Source organism: Syngnathus floridae, chromosome 10 (assembly GCF_059516105.1).
Source record: "Syngnathus floridae isolate MCC-2025c chromosome 10, RoL_Sflo_1.0, whole genome shotgun sequence".
Classification (NCBI taxonomy): domain Eukaryota; kingdom Metazoa; phylum Chordata; class Actinopteri; order Syngnathiformes; family Syngnathidae; genus Syngnathus; species Syngnathus floridae.
In genome coordinates this window covers 3000824-3023565 of record NC_142422.1, presented here as the reverse complement: position 1 = coordinate 3023565, position 22742 = coordinate 3000824, and the positions used below count along the sequence as shown (strand labels likewise).

Here is a 22742-nt window from a genome sequence, read left to right as displayed (position 1 = left end):
CTAAATCACAGTCAATCATTTAACCTGATTTATAGAACAGTATTGTGACTAACATTAACAGGAACTTAGTGAGTAATTTACTAGCACCGCAATGAACGTAAAAAACGGTTACCACATTTTCAAAACAAGTGTACTTACAGTAGATGAATAAAGACAACCGAAACTCATTTAGTTTCACCTTTTTAACCAGCAGATGGCGCAATTTTTCTCCACAAACGAGTACGCAGTCCATTCAAGTCGCAAGTGGGTCTTTAGCCCAGTTTTGTAAAAAATTAAATAAAATGGGGGACGTAGGTTTTAAAAAACGCACATAAATTGGCGATCGGGGAACACACGCTGAAGAGTCTTTTATAAAAATAAAAAATTCAATCTGAGAATACCGTCATTCAAATTAATGCATCTCTGTCCAGGTTAATCAAAACAAATGAACTTTTGATTCAGGAATTTATTAGACAGCTCTTATACTGGGTGTAAATAATGTTGCATGTGATCTTAGTATCAATAATAGCACTACAAACAGATAAAACTAGTCGGCTTTTAACCCCGCCCATTCGAAATAGCCACATCCCCTTAAAAAAAGTGGACTTCTCAAAAAGTCCGCGCGCAACTTTCCTCGTCACCTCACTCATTTTCCGTGCGCAGGAGAAGCTGGACGGAGCGTACCACGTATCGGTAATGGGCTCTTCACTTGGCTGCAGGAAAATCTTCCAGTTTTTTCGTGTGTTCGCTCTGGAAAGGCTTCTCTTCAAGCTGAGGGGATAGTTGTTACTTGGGCAGGTGAGGGCCCAAATAACCGGTCGATGACACCCAAGACGCGCCAGGAGGAGCATCCATCTGGAGGACAGGGAGCTTTAAACGCAGCGAGTGCAGGTCATTATTAATAATATCGGATCATTTCAACCAAAAAAGAAAGAAAAATTAGTTTCGACGCATTGCAGAAGTTGCTGAGCTGTGCGTAAAATGCGTGCGTAAAGTTAGTGCCACTTTAAATAAGTTCTTGAAGCGCGATTTGGTATTAGATAGGCAATCATGGCAAAATGGTTTAGAGACTTCCCCATCAATCTGAAGAATGGCAGCGAACGAGTCCGCTCGGCTTCCGAATCGGGCCCACAAACACGACACAAACCTTCATTCTCCCGCGACAGCCTGAAGGGAACCCTGCGTAAAGATAATGGAGTGGCTGCTTTGCTGGCCGGGAGAAATCGGAAGAACTCAGCTACGGAGTTGGGCCGTAACCACAACACCGGTTCTGCAGGTGGAACCGTGTGGGAAACTCTGGCACCTGGAAAAAATCGTAAGAGCTCTTCCAACAAGTTGGAGGCGCCCGAGGAGAAGACTCAGACCAGGACCACCAGCCTGGCTCAGGCTTACATTAGCAGGATGATCAAAGTGGACAAACAGGACAAGACCCCCAAAGTGAACGAGAAAAGTGAGCAGACTAAAACCGACACCGACAATGGACGCTCTGCTATTAAAACAACAGTAAGTGACTTCATTTTGTGAAATTGGAAAAATGTGTTAACTCAAAAGTGGAGGAAGGTTGAAGGTTCAAACAAAGGTGCTTGGGGTCAATCCATTCATTTGGGGACACACCCAAAATGCAAAATGTCAAATTATGCGTTGCAGTATTAGCTGAATACAAATGGTGCAGCAACACTCACCTTGGCAAAACTTAAATTTTTTTAAATGCTATGTAATTGTATATAATAATTTTTCATTTGATTAAAAACACATTTCTTTTTGTTATTCCCATGGATTTAACATAAGCGTGGTCATGGAATTAATTGAACCCAATTTAATTTATCTCAAGGCACTACTGCATAATATGACAAATTAAAATGTTTTCTTTAAAACAAAAGTTCACTGACTAACACATTTTACATTATATTTTCAATCCGAAAATTAAATCAAAATGACTTGATAGTGCTCCACTTTGGAGCTTCCACTCTATTCCCATCCCCATGGTGAGCTCAGTATCCAATTTCCATCCTCAGCAAAAGAAAACAATACAATGAACCCTTCATTGTGTCAGATCAAATAATAGTCTGACCTCTTTGCGCCGCTATTTCCTCTTGTCTCTTGTCAGACAAACGGGGACTCCCCCACCAACACACAAACAACGCTTATCTTATCTCCATCGTGCCTTTTGTGTTTTCTAGCTGATTATCCTCGAGGACTACGCCGATCCGTTTGACGCGGAGAAAACCAAAGAACAGAGGGAGGCGGAGCGAGCTGGAGTCAATGACGGTTACATGGAGCCTTACGACGCCCAGGTGATCATCACAGGTAAGATCGGATGGTTGTAAAACTTTCGGTGTGCTCCGGCGGCACACCGACTTCCATCCCCTTTGTCGGTTGCTACGGCAACAGTGTTGTGAAGGGACAATGGGCGCAGCTTCCTCTTCCAACTTCCTGTCTCCTGCCTCTGTTTCCTTTGCCCCATTCTCTTGATATCGGAAGCTGCCCCCACATACACACACTTAACGTGTTAACAGAATGCAACAATCCCTTGAGCCCACCCCAAAAACAAAACCCCCAAATCACTTCCCAGCAGTCAGGAAGTAGCCTGGCCCGCCGGCCAATCCGAGCCAGCGCTGACCTTTTCTTCCTGTGGCTCCATTGTTCGCTCTCACAATAGCGCAGACACACAGGCTACCTGTCGGTCGACGTAGAAACAAGTCGGATTCCGACTTGTGACACGGCGCAGGATGCCGTAGATCTTTTTATCTCTGTCACCAGCACAAAGAACAAGCTGGATTGTGTTTGTTCACGCAGAGTCGCTACACTCTGGACGTGTTTGTTTGCATGGACACGTCGTAAATCTCTTGAGGGTAACAATCACGCGTCCGCTGGAGAGCTGAAGAGGAAGCTGCAGATATGATAGATATTTTACAGCTCAGCATGGCAATTTAGTCCAATGGATATGCAAATCGACAAAAGTATGACTGTTTATATATTATGCACACTGGTGGAGCGAGGGGGGGGGGGTATCGGGGCACTGGACCTCCCAATGATGTTGCTTGGACCCCTCTATTCAGGTGCCAGGCCAAATAATTGACTTTTGGATATTTTCTGATATTTCCATGAATTATTTTCCACATTTCTACCCATCCCTCATGGGGAAAATTTGATAATTTTTTTTTTTTAAAGATTTTTGCTTTTATTTTTTGGGTATTAATATTATTTTTACATATTCTTGCCATTCTACCAGGGGCTGTATTCACTGAGGCAAAATCTAAACAGGAGCTCATGTTTATTTATTTATTTTTAGAAAGATTTTGCTTTTTTTTTTTTGCAAAATTATTATTTTGAATTATTATTATTTATTTATTTATTTTTAGATATCCTTGCGATTCTACCAGGGGTTGTATTCACCGAGGCAAAGTCTAAACAGGAGCTCATATTTTGCAGAGGTTCGCCGCCGGGGCTCCAAGGACCTCCTCAAAGTGTGCGTCCTGCTCGACCGAGGCCAAGCGACGGGGAAGGGAGAGGAGGGCAGGCCGCCGCTGCCGCCGCCACCCAACATCTACGACACGCCGTACGAAGGCAGACTGGAGGGCGACAGCGAGGGCGTGTGGATCCCCGTCACACGACCGGAGTCCGACATCCGCCCGGCCGCCGAGTACGAGCTACCCTGGGAGTGGAGGAAGGAGGACATTGTTCGAGCCCTGTCAGGTAGGCGGTCGCGGCGGTGACGGGGCTGGGCGGGCGCTCGTGGAAGGAAGGGTGTCATGGTCTTTATTTGTACAGTCATGTCAGCACTGTACTATCTGTTTGCTTTACGCAGGAAGCTAAACAATCCTCTGCACATGTGTTGACTTTGCTGATGGACTTTTATTGATATTGTGTCTGTGGCTTCCTGCAGCCCAGTTTGAGGCAGTGGATTGTTCCCCCGCTAAAGAGATTGGTCGCCAGCAGCAGCAGCAACAACAGCAGCAAACTTTGAGGCAGAAGAACTGGACGCACAAAACGCTAGTGTCCAGCTCCTCGTCCTCCTCCTCCTCCTCGCCTTCCTTTCCCTCCTCGCCTATTCTCAAGCTTTCCCCGATAACAAGCTCCTCCCCGTCGTTCCCCACCCTGAGGGTCTCGCCCTCCTCCTGCCCCAATAAACCTCCCTCTCCTACCTCGTCCAACGCCCCGCTGGATGGGGAGGCGGCTAAAGTGGACCCCAGCCTGCCGTTGGACAAGCAGAGGTGAGGAGCAAGATGGATATTTATTTAGTTGGCACACAGTCTGCAGTTTAGCAACTGATTTACAGTCCCGTCCAAAAGTATTGGAACGGCATGGCCTTTTGTTGACGTTGTCAGATCATAAGATGAATATGAGACAAAAATTTTACAGTATAAACAAAATATACATAATATATAAAAAGAGTATTTTTTTAATTATACCTAAAATAATAATTAACAAAAAATGTTTTCAAACTAAATAAAAAAATATACATAATATATAAAAAAGTCTATTTTTTAATTATATCTATAATAATAATCAATAAAAAAATGTTTTTAAATTGAATAAAAAATATACATCATATATTAAAATAGTCTGTTTTTAGTATTTTTTTAATTGTACCTAAAATAATAATTAACAAAAATGTTTTCAAATTAAATTAAAAAAAATACATAATATATAAAAAAGGCTATTTTTTAATTATATCTAAAATAATAATTAATAAAAAATGTTTTTAAATTAAATAAAAAATATACATAATATAATAAAATAGTCTATTTTTAAAATTTCATTCTCTATGTGGATTTTAATCAGATTAATTGCTCAGCGCCTGTAACTTCAATTTTTGCTTGCAAGTCCCCCCCACAAAAAAAAAAATCACAGTCCCTTCTATCTGAAGGCAGCACTATAATAATTACATAAAAAAGCCTTTGACAATTTGGCTTATGTAAATCCCTTCTAAAGCAAGTGGCGAGACTTGAAGTGCATCATGCCTCTCTCCATCTCATTAAGCACGGCCTTTCAAATCAAACGAAGCCGGCGGGTGGACGCGCTCGCAGCGTGCCAGCATTTGTAGCAACCGAATGTCAATTTGTTCCCCGCTAAGTTGCCGTCAACACCACATTGTGTCTTAATGGACTTTCCATGAAGTCATGCGGAATTTGTCTTTTTCCACGATGCTCTAACGTGTTCTCACCTTTACTCCAAGCATCTTCTTGACACTTGACTTTGTCTCCATATGTGGCGGCGTCTCCTTCACGTCCCGGGGAAAGCTGGTACCATGGCAGCGTGAGTCGGCAGCAGGCTGAGGCTCAGCTGCAACGCTGCAGGGAAGCCAGCTTCCTGGTGAGAGACAGCGAATCAGGAACCAGCAAGTACTCCATCGCTCTCAAGTGAGTATCATGATATATGAGCCACTGATGATTACATTTTGTCATTTTCAAGTGTAGAAATGAATTGAGAAAATGCATACAATCCATATAAAGACTACTCTAACTCAATGTGTAGTTCCAATTTTGACATCTAGGGGGCAGTCTAGTATGCTTTGCTTGATTCCGCCGCAGAGAACTGTCATATGACATAATAGGAGTGTACCATTTATTTATTTATTTTTAATTCTTGGATAGGGTTCAATTTTGAATTGAATCTCTTCAATCTTGAAAAAAATACTTATAGAATAATAATATGAATGCTACTTAGCATAGCAGGTAGCTCACACATGATGGTGGGCAATGGTTAAAACAAAACATAAAGAAAAAAAAATGTTCACAAAGCACACAAAATGATTTGTGTATGGAACACACACACACAAGATCTGAATACAAGTTTTTTTTGCACAAATGACAACTCAAGTGTCATCCATGGAGTAAATCTACCTATCAGACCTAACCTGAAAGCTGAGCCATTACGTGTGTGTGTGTGTGTGAGTGTGTGTGTGTGAGTGCATGCGGCCCAGTGCACATTTGTTCGACGCTGCTCATTCATTTGAGAGTCCTCATCATTAACCCCCTTTACACACGCACTGAACCTTGGCTACTGCACACCATCAGTTAGCCGGGGTATAGATAACAGTGATTTAAATTCCCATATCCGAGCCCGGCGTATATTTCACCAACGCGTCCCCGACTCCATTTCTCTTTGAGCTGACGCTATTGCCTTCTTGTCGTATATCAGGACCAGTCAGAGCTGCGTGCACATCATCGTGGCCCAAACCAAGAGCAGCAAGGGTCTGGGTTACACTCTGGATCAGAGTAGCTGTGTCTTCAGCAGCATCCCTGAACTGGTGCACCACTACCGCTCGCACAGACTTCCTTTCACCGGGGCCGAGCACATGACCCTGCAGCACGCCGTGCAAAGGTCGTATTTGTAACCGGCGTGATACGTTTACTCAAAGATGTGCTGCTGAGGAATGTACCATTTTATTCGAAAGGGAGGGGGTGGTTAACTTCAAGCTGTCGGCTTTAGAGGTGCTGACACGATCAAGTGCAATGCCAGATTGGCTTTGTAAGATCAATACGAGTGATTGGAGTATAGCCATTCGTCCATCCGCGCCTGTCAGTCAACGTATTGATCCGTCCTGAAAATGAGGCTCGTTTGCCAGCCAATCGGGATGTCAAGAGGAAGAGTTTTAGGAGTGATTAGATGCCTCGGAAGGGTTAAGGCGGTCGTAATCTTGCGAGTCGGCACAATTGCCAAAGAATGCTGAGGTGTGCGAATAAAAGCGGGACTGTGATATGAATATTCGGCCTTTTGCTGATGAAAAAGCGCCTTCCCATTAGTTTGCCTTTTTAAGTGCTCTGAGTGCCAGGCTAAATTTACAAAGACATGTTTATGATTATTATATATTGAGCATTTGCGGATTAAACATTTTGGGGCTTTTTTTTTTTTTTCTCCCCAGTCCTTCTATGATGCCTGTATGATGTGACTGATTACTTTATCAGCCCCCCCCAATTGACTGTATATTCTTGTTGTAAGCATATACCCAGTAAATAAAGTTCCATTTTGTCACTGTGTGTTATTAATAGGAGAAATGAAAATGAAACCGCTAAGCCGTGTATGTAATCAATTACAGATGCACATACATGCAAGGCCGTTAGGGACATAATTCAGCATTACTGCTCACGTGCGCAATTAAATGTTCTCACGCACACCAATGATTTTTTTTTTGCTCACATACTGTAATGCTATAATATTTGAATTTTTTTGCACTTGTAAACAAAAGCATTTCAGTACTGCATATCAGTGAAAAAAATCTCAATAGTGAATATTTTCAGGAATATGCATGAGAGCATTTCAGTAGTGTGTGAGAGGTATATAGTAAAGTATCTGTGAGTAATAACCATAAACATGAACACAAGTAAGACAAAGCTGGAAGCTTATTCGCACCATTTAAAACCGTCTTTGTGTTCATGTCAACAAACACACGAGTAAACACAGGTTTGCATGACTGTGTGCAACCATGTGTGTGTATGTGCAGAAAAGAGAGAGGGATTACCAGGTTGCCATGGTGATTAGTGAGAGTGAGGTAGGGCCATCTCTTCAGGGAGGGGAGGGGAGGGGAGGGGGAGACAGACTGCGATATATAAAAGCAGCTATGAATAACCGGGACTTGCATGAGTGGCGATGCGCTTGGCATGCGGCATCTCCGCTTGTGTGACGTCACAATTAGAGTGAAGTCGTCCCTAATTGGAGGTCGGAGAGATGTTCACCGTGATTTGACGCGCGCTAATCTCGGTCGCGTTTCTTCCGCTGCTGCCGGCGGGCGGGCGGGCGGGTCTGGAATGTTACACAACAAACAGACACCCCGGATGAAGCGTCACCTCTCCTTCCCATCTGCGTAACGCCTTGTGGTCATCCCGCCTAATTAAAAGCCACGAAGTAGGTCACAGCAAACAAGAGCCCCCCCCCGCGGGAATAGGCCGCGCGCATTATGTCGTCCTCAATCCACTGCTCAGATTGGGTTTATTGCTGCACTATTGTTTCGGTAACAATCGTTACAGTGTGCTAAAATGAGCAAGCCGTGCAGAAATTGGGAAAAAACTTTCAGAAACTTCAGAGGTGCTAATTAATATTTTGTCACTGTAAAACAATTTAGCGCGTTTGCAATGTTCGCAGATAAACCGCGCGGATATTTGTTTGCGCGCGCAATCCATTTTGGGCTGTTTTTTTGCACATGCAAATCACTAAATCGGACTCTCTTAGCATGAATGCTGTAAGTCAATCCGCGATAGCACTTTTATAAACCCACTCAATAAATTGGATGCTGTTTACTTTCATCGACGGACCAATAAGATTAGCACGATGCGCGCGGACGGAGTGACAGCGAGAGAAGAAAAAGGGACAGAGCGGAGAAGGGAGGGAGGGTGTTGGGGGAAGACAAGCACTCGTGGGGGTCCCAGCTTTTAAATAATTCAGCGAGAGACTCACAGCAGCACTCAGTGCAGGGGAGGAGCACTGTCAGGTCAGCTCATTCACCGCACAGGAGCGGGCAAGAGGGGAGGAAGTGTGGATAAAGATAGCACGAGAAGGGAAGACGTTACAGCCAAAGCGGGGCCGTGCGCATTTGCGCGCGCACCCGTTTATACGTGCGTTATCTGCAAGTAATGTAACAGTCAAGGTGAAACAGGTCGCTGCGTCTTGCACTTTTTTGGATTTCTTTGCATCACCGCGGCAACCACCTCCCCCTCCTTCGCTTCCTCCTCGCACTTTACTTTGTTGTCTTTTTACACTCATCCATCATTCTTTTCGGATCGCTGTGACTCACCACTGACTTGCTCTGGAAACACCGTCTTATTCAACCTCCCCATAACGCACATCAAATATTACCTCCGCCAAGGGTAAAAGGTCAAATGGAATTTAACAACAAAAACAAAGTTCGTGCAGGCGTTACACAAATTACAATTTTGGTGCAAATTTGAATAATGTAAAATGTTCTATCAACAATTGATTTCAAATGCATCACTTAATTTGCTGATTGCTACCAACGACCAATCACAGCTCTTGTTTCCTCTAGCTGAGCCGTGATTGGTTGTTGCCTGAGCTCTGAGTTAATGTGACGTCATTTTTGGTCGACAGCACATGACAAACTGGCCAACCCTGTGAAATGGATAAAAACAGGTGGATTGTGCTGCATAAATAATATCTATTAATCAGAATATAGTGTTCAAACTAGTGGGACTGCTTAAAACGTATTGCAAAAAAAATATGTGGGGGTGATTAAAAAGCTGCACATTGAGAAACAACTATTCAGGTGTAAAAATTAGATTCGAACCCAGGACTGCGAGGCATTTGTGTTAACCACTACCCCACCGTGCCACCTACATAAAAAAAATCCCAATATTAGAAAAAGATGTTAAATTCTACAATCACAACTGAGTTGCGCGGGTGTACCTAATGTTCTGTCCCGCGTGGTTGCATATTAAACAGTGACTTTGCGTGGGGAAGGCGTCGTAAGCCGAGCTGCGGAGGGAGAGGGGGGAGGAACCACATCCTCCCCTTCCGCCACTCCTCCGCAGACCACCTCCATCCCTCCCTCCCTTTCTCCCTCCCGCCCTCCCCACTCGCAGCCGGAGCACGAGCTCACCTGCGGACGATTTCCATATGCGTCCTCTCCCCTTGGTGGTCCTCCATCGTCGGCGCAGGAGCTCACCATGACGTCAGGGTACCGCAGGTAGCCGTTGAAGGGAGCTTTGTGTCGTGAGGAAGAGGAACAAGAGGATTCTCCGCGGTCCTCGTTGAACACCTTTCGGGCTCGGAAGGGTGACGATGAGGAGGATGAGGATGATGGAGGAAGGCTGGCTGCTGATGTTGCTCCTGGCGCTGCTCGCCATTGCGGGAGGTGAGTAACTATCACCGCCATCCATTTAGGAATTCAAATTCCGTGTGGAGTCGGTGCACGCGTGGAATGTTTGGGAAAAAAGGGGAAAGAGAGGAGGAAGAGGAGTCACCATCTTTTCCCGTGCACCTAACGCCCGCCACGCACTCATTATGTTTCGCTGTAGCGGAAAAAAGCACCATAGATGGCTTTAGGTTAAATGCACTGTCACTTTAAATGTGGATCCAGTGTCACAGTGGCACAAAAATATCGCAGCATTGATTTATTAATGAGGCTTTTAATACACTGACTAAAATGTTTTGAAGATAGCGGCGATATGTTTAGTATATGTTACATAATTTCTAGTATTTTAAATATTTTTTAATAAAATTGAAAACAGATTTTTATTTCCAAAATTTGATTTTTTTCAAAATGTTTAGTTTGTAAGATATTTGCAAGATTTTTTATATGGCATATATCAAATAGATTTTCACGATTTATTGGTGATCACTAAATATACACGTTTTAATATATCTGATATATATTTTAAATGCATAATTAGACTAGTGCAATCTGTCATTTGGATTTATTATCCGTATATTTCAAGTAGTTCTTTTTAAAATAATTTTAATACATTTGTAACATGTTGAATATATTTGGATTATATATGATATGCTTTATAAAAATACGTAAATTATTTTTATTTTGGTGGCATTTTAATTGGTTTAAAAAATGAGAATTGACACTCGATTACCTGATTAGTAAAAGTTTAATTAAAAAAGTTATATATTTACAAACATTTTGTACTGTTTATATTACATTTGTATTATATTTAATATATTTGATGTATTTTGTCATAGGTTTTATCCAATTTATCTGTTTTTAATTTATAAGAAACATTCCGTAATATTATTTCGGAGGGACAGTATAGTCACACCATAAAATTACGACTGATAACAGTGAACAATGTGCACACTGCGAGAACTAATGGGATCAGTGTATAATGTGAAGTTATTTTACCTCTGAAAATAGAACCTGTTATCACCCACCCACACATTCTTCCATTCTCCGTCCCTCATTAACACGGAGGTCTCGGACTTCAGTTGGCAGGTTAATCAGAGGCAGGTTGAGCTAAACAACTTCCTGTCATCAAGGACAAAACGACACTCAGCAATGCAGGAAACAATCGTACATAGAAACATGGGCGAGTCTCGACTATTTTTTGGGGTGTTGCTTCTCCTAAAAATGAGTTTTTACCGTGTGTTCGTTGAAATGTAATATATTGACAACAATACAGTACACCCCCATTTGCTTAGCAAATGGTTTGATCCACCTGGCCCCTCCCACTTTATCCTAGACCCGCCCCTTTTCGCTGTATGCATACTTAATGCGCTTTTGGAGTACTTACTGTAAGAGAAATGAAACTGCCTCTGTTGTTTCTAATAGAATGATTTACTGGCAGCGAGTGGAAAAAAAAAAATATCATTAATTGGTCCTCAGGGAATCTTGCTCAGGAGTTTCAGCCACGCTTTGGGACACAGCTCATAACCAATCGAGCGATCTGGAGCTCAATTAATTTGACAGTTTAACAGAGATATTTTGGACGATTTTAACTGCTGGTAGTTTTGGGGTGACGTTGAGTCTGGACAGTGGTGAGAAGTTTCAACGGCACAATTGAAAGCAAGTTTGGACACACCCAGAGCTGGCGATGATGTCATCGACAGATTATGGGATGGCGTGTCGCTGTGTGAAAGTGTGCTTGGCTGGATCCTGTGGATAAAGGGAGGGATGAGTCTTCTGTTACGGCTCGGATGCGGCAAGAGGCTTGTACCTGAACACGCCGATGTTGGACAGACCACTTTTGCAAAAATCGGCCTTTGTTGTACTGGTGCAATCCATCAAACGGAATTAAATCCCTTGAGTAGATTCAAAATATTAGGAGCATGTATCATGCAAAAAAAAAAAAAGAGGAAAAAGTAAAAATATGTCACCATAAATTTTACAAACAATACAGAAGTACTTACAGAGAAAAGTGGATGAAAATAATCCAATGCTGTCCTTTTGTTTCTGCTCCATGCTTCTTCTGAAAATGAGCAAAACTAAGATTTTCGTTAGCGACATTAGATGAAAAATCTTTTGGTTTAAATTTCACTTCCTGGTAGGCTGCTGCATGAATTAGCACTTCCAAATATGGGCATAATGGCAACCCGGGCGACGTCATCTTTCCATGCTGTAAATTGAGTTACGAGTTTGGGATGGACCAGATTGAACTCATAAGTCAAGGTGTCACAATGTTCTTATAACGTCACGGGTCAATGCGAGGGCACTCAAACAAAATGCGACTTTAAGCAGCAGAGCGCTAATTAGACATTCGTCCTTTAGGGTGAAAATCTGATTAGCATTATGATCCTCCCATGTTCCAGCACATGTTTGGTGGAACACACACACATACACACATTCATTCAATCAGCCTTTAAAACGCAACACGTGCTCGGAAATCATCCACGCTCTCGTTGGCTTTTAATGAGCGTGATGGCGGCGGCGGCGCTGGCACGGCGGAGCATCCCGTTGAGCCGAGACGAGGCAAATGGATGGGACGTTTTACGCCTGGACGCACCGGCGAGTCTCGTCAGGGCGAATACGTGTGATCAAGGGAGACGCGGGGGAAGAATTAAGTCTTTAAATTAAGCGCCCCGCGCAGGCTATGTTTCGACTTTAGCGAAAATGAACGCGCACATATGGAGTGTGCGCAAGGACGCTCAAGGGCACTTCAGCACTGTCGTATGGGGAAGTCCGACTCCCCCCCCCTCCCCTCCCCCGCTGGGTCATGCATAATAAACAGGTTTGCAGTGCGGTGTTGACCTCATACAAGGGTTACTGCATGATGACGCCATTCGGTAGCGGAAACTCCAGTTGAGTGCCGGAGCTAGTAAAAATGAGTTTGACTTTAGATTCTTTTCAACCTTAAATTATTTTCCGGAAGATGGCCTGATTTCAAAACTCGCTGGTCGTGTTAGCCACTTATTACTCAAATCGACCACTCCCACAACTGCGCAGCCTGACCTTTCACAGCAAAAAGCAAGCTAGTTTCAAATTTTTGGAGAACATTTAAGCAAGACTGTAAATCAATTTGCAAATATTCTCAAACACGCTATGACCCGGGTCCAAGTGTCACCATCTGTAGCAGTTCTCTGCGTCACAGAACCTGCTGGAATGTTTGTAGGACTTTTGAAGCTAGATCAAACTTTGTCGTCAGCCCTGAGTGCAATCAACTATAACATTTTTATCTTTAGCTTGACACAACCTCAAAACAGTGACTGTATGTTCAGCTTGGAAATGTAAATAGCTCTCCTTCCTCTATGTCATAGAGATGTCAGGGTTAAGGTCAAGGGTCACGGGTAAGCCGATGCCCATGTAGCTGACTATAGACAAGCATGCATTCACGCTTGAATTCACACCAGTGGGTCGATTTAAAGCTTCGATGAACCTCCATGTGGATGTTTTTGGAATGTGGGAAGAAGAAACTCAAAGCACAGGGGGGAACACGCAAACTGACATTTGAACTCGGGACCATCTACAATGGCAACAACGTTGTACACAGGACACATGATTGTGTCCTTTTTTCGAATTCAAACACCAAAAATGTGTTTGTCGCACCGTGACGCCTTTGTTAGTGTGTGTGAGGGCGACAACAAATTATTTCCCCGTCACCGCTACAAGTTCTGCTCAGTCAGTCAGACTGTCATCACTGCTCTGCTGCACCACTGATCTCTGCAGCATCTCAACAACTCCCCCTCCCTCCCTCCCTCGCTCTCCCCCCTCGGCATGTCTGCATTGACTTTCCGTCGCCAACCTTTTTGGAGCCGTTCCCAACACACTGCAGCGCACGTGCGGCCGTCCGCAACAGATGTGTGCGTCTGGGCGTGTGCGTGTCGGCGTGTGAACGAATGTGCGTCGGCGGTGCTAACCCGGGAGATTAGCACAGCGCGGTGGAAGGAGAGCAGAGGTTTAATAGAAACTTAAACGGCCTTGCTAGAAGAAGAAGATAAGAGTTGGGCAACGTGGTTGTTAATTAAGATTTAAGGCGCTTTTCTTGTCATGAAACGTGGTTGTGTGAACTTTTGGATAGAAATTGAATTAAAAAAAAAAAAATCTACATTGAGGATAGAAACTCATTCACTCCCAAAGACGTATTTAAACGTCTTTTCAGACTCTGCAAATTCAATCCCTTTGTATTTTTTTTTCAAAGTTTTTTAAGAGTTATTGTAAAAAAAAAAAAAATTGATTGAACTGATTAAATGCCCTGTACATTTTAGTAAATATTTTTTGTTAGTATAGCAAAATTCAAATTTGCTTTTACAGTAGAAAGGAAATTATTGTAACATGCCAGCACTTGCTAGCCCGTACGCACGATCAATATTGATATTTCCGTTTTGTTGGCATCACGCAGCCAATTGGCCGCTGCCAGGAGTTCACTGAATGTGCACCGTTATTGATTTATAAATATTAGAGCAAATAATGATCCCTGCCGCGGCCAAAAAGCCTCTTTAAGTGAGTACCCAGCGAGGAAGGCAAGTTTATTTTTTATGACGGCCCTCGTAAAAAGAGTCAAATTCTGTTTAACTCTCCTATGCCCTCATTTTTTCCATATTTGTGAAGACATCGCAGAAATAATGTGAACCCGCATGTGTGTGTGTTTGTGCACGCATGGCGGTGCGTAATTTCTCTCGCTCCGAAGTCTAATGGGAAGTCCTGCTGAAATATTCATAGTGTCACATTAAGTTTGCAATATTTGCACTTGAAAACAAGCAGGATCAGTCTTTGGCTAGCAGCCACATTACAAAAACTCCGCTCGGCCTTTAGCGTGACACAGACGGACCTTCTTTAAAAAAAAATGAAATTAAAATGGGAGGAGCCATTTAGCATTTCAGATAGTCAGCTGGGTTGTCCATGTGAGATTTAACAAAAATACCAGGAGCGGTATAAACGTCTGTCCACACCCACAACGGCGCAAATCGCCAGCTTGCACATATTTGCAAAATCACCGCGCATCTTTTTTTTTTTTTTTTTTTTTTACGCTGCAAGCCGTGATGCATTTGCATGACGATAACCCCCCCGAAACCACAACGAGAATGTTTCTCAGGCGAGGTTGAACTATTTGTCCATCTGTTTGTTCGACTACATTTACACTTTGCTCCCGGAGGCCACGACAGCCCCATTTTTAGTATTACGTCATTGAATTCTGGCCCTTCATTTTGTCTATTTTCAAGTTGATCTAAATGGTCTTACTTTCTTTCACGGTATTTATGACAGTCCACAGGGCTTTCATTTTCTTCTCACGGCGACATTTTGTTTCCATCCACGGTTCATCATGGCGGCCAGAATGTCTCCATACATTTGTCTCCGAAGGATTTCTACAGATAACACACAAACACAACTTTTGCCAAATTCTTTCCAAAAAAAAAAAGTAATGGCTTCTTTCTTACCAGACAGGAGCCTTCTAGACTTTCTTTGAGCATCAGCCACATGATGAGTTCTGCTCCATCATTGTTTAAGTGGACCGCTTCCTCCTTCCTGTCTCACAGTGCTCTTATTGCCTTGAGCTTATGGGAGTATTGCACATTAGTCATATGGCTCCGGAATGCTTATTTCCCCGATGAAGATGTGCATACAACTGGACTCATATCAGCACCCACACGCCATAAATAAAACCGACGCTACACACCCGCATGGCGTCGACAGGCCTCGTATTGATGATGTTGTATTAGCCAGGGAAGAGTCAATAAATGGACAGCGTCTGTCAGCAATATATTCAGGGAGACTGCCAGTAAAAGGACATATGGGTCGTCTCGGATGCTGCAAAAGGATGGGAAAGAGTCCGGAGAACACAAAGGGGAGGGGGGGGAGTTGCGTGATGGGACCGGAATAGAGTCCTCATTGATCCTAAGACAGAGGCCATCATTCCGCTTGGCTGAGCAAAGCTCGGCGCTACAGGGCACCGTCGTACACATGAATATGTGCAGTGACATGCGGGACAACAGTGGAGAGCACAAAGAGACAAAAATAATTTGGCTAGCTTGAAAAAGAAAATGGAGTCCGCTCCAAAATGCTCGAATGTCCAATTTTGACTGTCCATAACCTGGTAGCTGCTTTTCATTTTATTTTTTAACTCAAATATTATATACAGTCCATTTACTGTCTGTTCCAATACTTTTGCTCACTTCAAAAGTAGGTGACTAAAATAATGTCTTGACTGGGTTATTAAAAAACGAAATATTTTGAAGGAAGCCTAACCGTGCGAGATAATGTCAAAGCAAAATAGTCAAGTTATAAATACTCCTTTGCTTTTGATATATTTTCTTTTATTATTTCCTTGTGAAAACACCATGCTATTATATAAGTGTGTGATCCCATTAAGAAGTCATTACGTTCTCCCGGAGTGTGTGAATCAGTCATCGCAAGACTTGTTTTGTTTTCCTGCTCGGCCGTTAAAAGCTTTTGATTGCAGGGTTGGGATCGTAACCCTGTTAACAGTAAGGAGGGAAAGTGTGAGGTCATCACGGCCGCCAGAAGACAGGAAGGAGTTGTGTTTCCCATCAAACGTACATTTCTATCATTGCAGGCAGCCTCGGGGCTGATACGGAAGAGCGATTGGTGGAACATCTTTTAAACCCCGCCCACTACAACAAACTGATCCGTCCTGCTACCAACGGATCGGAGCTGGTGACTGTGCAGCTCATGGTGTCGCTGGCCCAACTCATCAGTGTGGTGAGCCACAAAGAGTTTTCGTCGTTGTCCATTATGTGATGAAAATCGAGTTGAAATCGATTACCGTATTTTCCGCACTATAAGGCTTCTATATATATCTATACTATCTTATATATGGACAAAGATTTAAAATGGGCCTTATAATCCGGTGCGCCTTATAGTGCGGAAAATACGGTAATCAATGACATCGTTAATAGAGTCGTAGTGCCGGTCTGACGTAAAAAGACATTTCAACGGATTCATTATTTAATGCCGATGACCCAATTATCCACCAGCTTTCTAGTAATTATTCCGTTTCAGAATTGTACAAACTGGTCCCTAATTCAAAGATAACGAGTACATTTGGAAAGCATTAATGCGCCGACGCCGACTATACGGCAGTGAAATTGATTTTCCCCGAGTGCAAAAAAGTGATTTGCGGTCAGCTCTTAGAGTGGGAGCTGAAAATGAGGCGGTCTAATGATGTAAATCCCAGGAAATGGGAAGTCAAGTGCTAATTTAGCCAGGCTAAAATCCTTATCGTTTCACTTTGATTGAATTCAGAGCGGGTATGTGAGATCCTTGCGAATAAAGTTACCCTCCACTGATTTTATAAAACTGATATTTAATATCTTGGTGTATTCCCCCCTTGACAATATTCCAGTTTTATATTAAATCATCAAACTTTGCTGCTATGCCACATTAAATAGTAGTCTTGGAAATTGGAGCTAATTTAAGTAAAGTCCTGGAATGCACCCAAAATGCTTCAAAACAAAATGGCTGACTTCCTCTTTAATTAAGAGAGGGACTTTTGAGACTTTTATCGTAAGTTGTATAATAATAGATTCATCTATTCAATTTTACGTTAATAGGTGAGGCTAATTTGTCCGCAGTTGAGTAAGTTGATGTTTGGGGTTGATCAAATAGTCACGTTAGCTTAGCGGTTAGCTGAAATGTGTTAGTAACAAACATCTTGTGTTTTTCTTCTTCGGCAGCATGAACGAGAACAGGTGATGACCACAAACGTCTGGCTGACACAGGTGACCCTTCACACTCTCACATTTAGTCTAACGGCAATTATGTGAGAAAATATTAACTTGTCCCCAATGTTTATTACTCTTTAGGCTCCCAAATGATTAATAACCTAGTTCAATTCCTAGGTAGTGTTAATCAAAACTCAGCCTAGTTATCTTTGTGTATTAAATTGTTTTCATCTTAAAAAAAAAAACTACCTGGAGCTATAAATATGTCAGCTTGATTTATTTTCGCTTCTGATAGCAAAGCGTGCGAGCAAATGAGGACTATGTGTTTTACGCGTACATAAATATGACGGACAAAAATTCACCATTGGATTATTTACAGATTGATTCACAATAAGCGCCGGGTGAGGATTTACGACAAGTAAGCGAGCGTCGAACGCTGCTCTTTGGATGCTAACGCCGCCTATCGCGAGCCGCCACGAATGCTAATGAGCCTAGCGCATCACAGTGGTGTGAAACACGTGGCTCCAGGGCTCTACAAAATAATCAACAACAATGCCGCCGTTACAATTCAATCAAGCAAATTGCTCAACTCTCCCTCGTAAAAACCTCGTGTTTTTGTCAGGGCGATGATTTAAAGGCGGCGAGACAGATTCTTTCCTCTCACCTCTTGAGATGTCTCCACAAGCGTTGACGCGTGTGCGTGTTTTGAAACGGCTCGACAGGAGTGGCAGGACTATCGGCTGACTTGGGTCCCCGAGGAGTTTGACGGCATGATGAAGGTCAGGCTGCCCTCCAAACACATCTGGCTGCCTGACGTGGTGCTCTACAACAAGTGAGTGTTGAAAGATCACAAAAATAATCACATGCTAAATGCTAAACGGCGGGTATTCACGCGGGGGTAACCTTGACTGCTCTCAAAGCATTTTGCCTCGTTTATCCATCCGCACACACACATTGGGGTGTGTGTGTGTGGGGGGGGGTCCGCTAGGTAAATCACCAGGCTGCTCATCTGGAGAAATTAGTAGCACATGCATGAAAACACTTTGACAGCGCAAGCTAGCGCTCTCCATTTGCAATTGGATATTTCTATTTCAATACATGGAATCAAATTTGAATTCATTAAAAGTGGGAAGGGGTCATGGAGTGCATGTTTGGTGTGTTGCTATATTTGGTGGTCTGCTGAAGTGGTTTTGCATAATGAGATTTGTCAGGTTCCATCCTTGTCGATGCTCAGGGGGGGAAACACGGTCTCCTGTCGCACGTTCGTGTTTACTTTATGAATTTTTTACGGGGTTGAGTGGCTAGCACGGCTGTCTTGCTGGTTTTGGTTGAAAATGGACGCTAGCTGCTTCAGTCTCATTTTTTTCCGCGTCTGTTTCAGTGCCGACGGCGTGTACGAGGTGTCGTTCTACTCCAACGCGGTGGTTTCTTACGACGGCAGCATCTTCTGGTTACCGCCGGCCATCTACAAGTCGGCCTGCAAGATCGAGGTCAAGCATTTCCCCTTCGACCAGCAGAACTGCACGCTGCGTTTCCGCTCGTGGACCTACGACCGCACCGAGATCGATTTGGTGCTGCGGGCTGATGTGGCCAGCATGGACGACTTCACGCCCAGCGGCGAGTGGGACATCATCGCCCTGCCGGGTCGGCGGAACGAGAATCCCGCCGACCCGGCTTACGTGGACATCACGTACGATTTCATCATCCGTCGCAAACCCCTTTTTTACACCATCAACCTCATCATCCCGTGCGTGCTCATCACCTCGCTGGCCATCCTGGTCTTCTACCTGCCGTCCGACTGCGGTGAGAAGATGACGCTGTGCATCTCCGTGCTCCTGGCGCTCACCGTCTTCCTGCTGCTGATCTCCAAGATCGTGCCGCCCACGTCCCTGGACGTCCCCCTGGTGGGCAAGTACCTGATGTTCACCATGGTCCTGGTCACCTTCTCCATCGTCACCAGCGTGTGCGTGCTCAACGTGCACCACCGCTCGCCCACCACGCACACCATGCCCCCGTGGGTCAAGGTGGTCTTCCTCAACAAGCTCCCCGCCTTGCTCTTCATGCGCCAGCCCAGGAATAGCTGCGAGAGGCAACGGCTGCGCCAAAGACGGAGAGCCCAGGAGCAGAAGGAGGGCGGGCGCAGCGGCGAGGCGGGGGCCCTGATGGTGGGGCTCGGCTTGGGCGGCGCGGGGACTTCCACGGCGGGCGTGTTCGCCAAGGAGGACGGCGACCCGTGCACCTGCTATGTGAACAGAGCGTCCGTCAAACAGTTTGGAGGAGATCTGGCGAGCACGGGAGGCGGTTCCATGGACGGTCTGAACAGGGTGAGAGAGAACCGGGAGGGGAGCTCCGGCAACCGCGGGAAGCAAGCCGCGGGAGGTCAAGCTCTGACTCAAGCCATCCTAGCTCAAGCCTGTCCGGGTTTTGACGAGGCTGTGGAAGGAGTGCGCTTCATCGCCAACCACATGAAGAGCGAGGATGATGACCAGAGTGTGAGTAGCGTCGTTCCTCCTCGTCTATTTACAGCCTGCACTTGAAAGCTTTGAGAGGGAGATTGATATATGGCGAGCGAGCTTACATTATCCACTCGACTTGCCACGGCGTATCAGCGCTGAACTGATGAGATCGATCCGATCCGGTTTTTAGAATGGCACTCGGTGAAGACCTCCGTCTGGGCTGAGAGCTCTTCAAATTAGTTTGGGTGGACAAATAAATCTGTCTGTCCGTCTGCTGTCGGCATGAATCTTTCAGTTTGGCTAAAGCGAAAGAAATGACGCAACCAGCGTCGACTTAACATTCAGCGTTACCTTCATTCAGTCATCCTTGTCGTTGCCATGCCGACGCCTCTCCTTACACACTCCTCCTTAACCACCTTGATCCGTCATCATCATCATCGTTGCTTCTCCGCTAGCTCTCTCCGTCTCTCCACCTGTCCTCCATCACTCTGGCTGCTCCCACGCCCTTCCCGTCATCCTTGACTCCTGACGAGACCTCATCAGCGCCGCGAGGAGGAACCAGTCTCTGCTTGCATTAACCTCTCACCTCCATTAACCCCGGCGCGTGCTTTGCGGCGGCGGGATTGTGATGGAGAGGAAAAAAATGACAGGGCCGGGAGACTTCTGCTTAGCCGTTTCACGCAGAGACCCTGCAAAATTGAAAAAGCAGCTTCTGATCCATACATTTGAGGAGCAGAAATTAATTTCATGAAGGAAAACTGACACATTTCCTTCAAGAGATTTTACGGATTAAAAGTACTTGTGGTATCGGTACTTAGTATCGGTATCAGTGATAATCTTCTTGGCCTTGCCTCTGCAGGTGAGCGAGGACTGGAAGTATGTCGCCATGGTGATCGACCGCCTCTTCCTGTGGATCTTCGTTTTCGTGTGCGTGTTCGGCACCATGGGTATGTTCCTGCAGCCCCTCTTCCAGAACTACACAGCCAAGACCATCCACATGCCGGGCTGATGGTCCACACGCCGCCATCGCGCCGACGGGACAGCGCTCCGCCGCCCCGCAGCTGGGAAGGGGGTCTTACCGGATCTGCAAGACAGGAAGTGAACAGCAGCCTCGCCCCCTTTATACTTTTTTTTTTTGTTCGGAACTCATTTCTTGTGAAAGGAAAAAAAAAACTCTTACCTAAGCAGACTGGCCCTCCCCGCTCGCCGTAAATCCTCGCCACCTCACCGCGACCGCTTCTAGATAGGTCGCCGTCAGGTCACAAGGGGGGGAAAGGAGGTTTCAAACATATCACGGTTTGTCTATTTTGAAATTTGAATTGACATTGGAGGTTCTATCATGGACTCATGTGACCGAGAATGTGAAGAAGATTAATGACGCCTCCTCATTATTGCAAATGGAGAAAATGCACATGAATGATAAGAAAGGGAAGCTCATGTGACCACCTCCATTTTCTTGCCCTCTATTTTTCTCATTTACTTATTGCTTTTCTTTCCTCCCATGTTTTCTTTTTCTCCAGTCTCCATTCCTCTTCTATTTCTCCAATTCCATTTTCTTTTTTGAAAATACTGCGCACCTCCCTTTTCTCTCCACCCCTCCCCTTTCTTTCCTTCCTTCCTTCCTCATCCTCATCAGCGTCCATGACCAGATCTCACAGAAAATACGATGCCATACTCTTTCCTCTATTTATCATCTTTGATATCATCTTTCCATCTTATTGGATTTTCAAATATACAAGAGAAACATTTCATTTCGAGAATGCCTGTTAAGTGCCGGAGATCCACATCACCCGCATGTCCTGCGGCAGAAGAGCGAAAGGTTTATTTATTTTTTTAATTTGTTTTTCCTTTTTTTCCCGGGCACACGCTGCAGGGTAGGAAGTGCAGCTGAATGAATTTTTTAATAAACAAGAGCGAAATGACAAGAGGATCAACGAATGAGTCACAGCAGCTTAAAAGATTCACAAACAAGAAGCAGGAACGAGGCCAAATGACACTGAATTATATACATTACATAGCGACAGCGTGATGTCGGCCGCTAGCAAGAGCACAAGTCAGCTTTTCACGCAAGGGGTTTGTATCGCTGACATCGGGGGGGTAGACAAAAATCACTAAATCATATTTAGCTGTGAGTTTGGACACTCATGCTGACTCGGGAAGGTCGGACAATTTCAAGACCATCCGAGAAACTCTCTTTGACCTGTCCACTGGTTCCTATTCTTCTCACTGATGCTGCCATTATGACTCACCCCCCTAACCCTAACCCTTTCACCTTCCCAGATCCTGCATACTCACCAAGCCCAAACAATGGCAGTCCAATAAAGGTCGTAGGTTGCGATTATTTCAAAAATGTGTCTCTGTGGAGTGTTTGTATTTTTTAAGTCACACATTTGAGGGAACATGGTGTCATATAGAAGGTCTATTTTTGAAAAGTGATGTCCTCGGGGAGGTTGTGTGTGTGTGACAATGCATTTCCACATTTCCTAACGAGTCCTCGCTGCCTCGTTATGCCATTTTTTTTTTTTTTTAAATTGCTATTTTAACAGTATTCAATCTGCATTGCTCTTTAAGGGTTTTTCCCACATTTCCCATTAATCCTCTACCACAGGACAGAAAGAAAGAAAGAACCATTTCCGGGCTTTCTAATATTGAGGCTGCTCCTGTTTCCTTTTTCACGCACACACATTTAATCATATTTCTACTGGCGGGATTTGAAACAATTCTTGGTATATTGGAAAGTTAAACGGCTCTGAAATCTATTTAGGCAGGTTTTGATGAAATAAAAGTTGACTT

At 44.3% G+C, this 22742-nt stretch overlaps 2 protein-coding genes and 1 long non-coding RNA gene across 4 annotated transcripts; 2 read left to right on the top strand and 1 right to left on the bottom strand.

Moving 5' to 3' along the window:
• Positions 1-38: 38 nt before the first annotated feature.
• Positions 39-21209, bottom strand: LOC148391783 (uncharacterized). Its single transcript, XR_015860705.1, has 15 exons — positions 21130-21209; positions 20801-21033; positions 20536-20638; positions 19256-20474; positions 18397-18502; positions 18158-18316; positions 15250-15619; positions 15053-15177; positions 11788-11846; positions 11595-11679; positions 11460-11533; positions 10784-10906; positions 9533-9795; positions 5147-5292; positions 39-2869 (listed from the first exon to the last, which is right to left on the bottom strand). It is a non-coding gene; the product is annotated as an uncharacterized LOC148391783 (long non-coding RNA).
• she (Src homology 2 domain containing E) lies at positions 596-6917 on the top strand. The gene is made up of 6 exons (XM_088386387.1): positions 596-1482; positions 2160-2286; positions 3412-3675; positions 3866-4193; positions 5223-5342; positions 6124-6917. Exons 1-6 carry the CDS (start codon positions 1030-1032, stop codon positions 6317-6319), a joined length of 1488 nt encoding a protein of 495 aa, XP_088242513.1. The 5' UTR covers positions 596-1029; the 3' UTR covers positions 6320-6917.
• On the top strand, positions 9472-22684 carry chrnb2 (cholinergic receptor, nicotinic, beta 2). 2 transcript variants are annotated; one of them, XM_088386385.1, is made up of 6 exons: positions 9472-9787; positions 16386-16531; positions 17506-17550; positions 18216-18325; positions 18875-19985; positions 20809-22684. In XM_088386385.1, the coding sequence occupies exons 1-6, from the start codon at positions 9715-9717 to the stop codon at positions 20956-20958; spliced, it is 1635 nt and encodes a 544-aa protein (XP_088242511.1). In that variant the 5' UTR covers positions 9472-9714; the 3' UTR covers positions 20959-22684. The 2 variants fall into 2 exon arrangements, with proteins under 2 accessions (XP_088242511.1, XP_088242512.1); XM_088386386.1 differs by lacking the exon at positions 9472-9787 and adding an exon at positions 16211-16296.
• The last annotated feature ends 58 nt before the right edge of the window (positions 22685-22742 follow it).

Bases quoted from the DNA above. Each gene is read 5' to 3' on its own strand.
- chrnb2 (XM_088386385.1), top strand. From the start codon at position 9,715: ATGAGGAGGATGAGGATGATGGAGGAAGGCTGGCTGCTGATGTTGCTC. The intron at 16,532-17,505 runs GTGAGCCACAAA...CTTCTTCGGCAG, and splicing joins TGGCCCAACTCATCAGTGTG to CATGAACGAGAACAGGTGAT. The intron at 17,551-18,215 runs GTGACCCTTCAC...ACGGCTCGACAG, and splicing joins CAAACGTCTGGCTGACACAG to GAGTGGCAGGACTATCGGCT.
- she (XM_088386387.1), top strand. From the start codon at position 1,030: ATGGCAAAATGGTTTAGAGACTTCCCCATCAATCTGAAGAATGGCAGC. The intron at 1,483-2,159 runs GTAAGTGACTTC...TGTGTTTTCTAG, and splicing joins GCTCTGCTATTAAAACAACA to CTGATTATCCTCGAGGACTA. The intron at 2,287-3,411 runs GTAAGATCGGAT...CATATTTTGCAG, and splicing joins CGCCCAGGTGATCATCACAG to AGGTTCGCCGCCGGGGCTCC.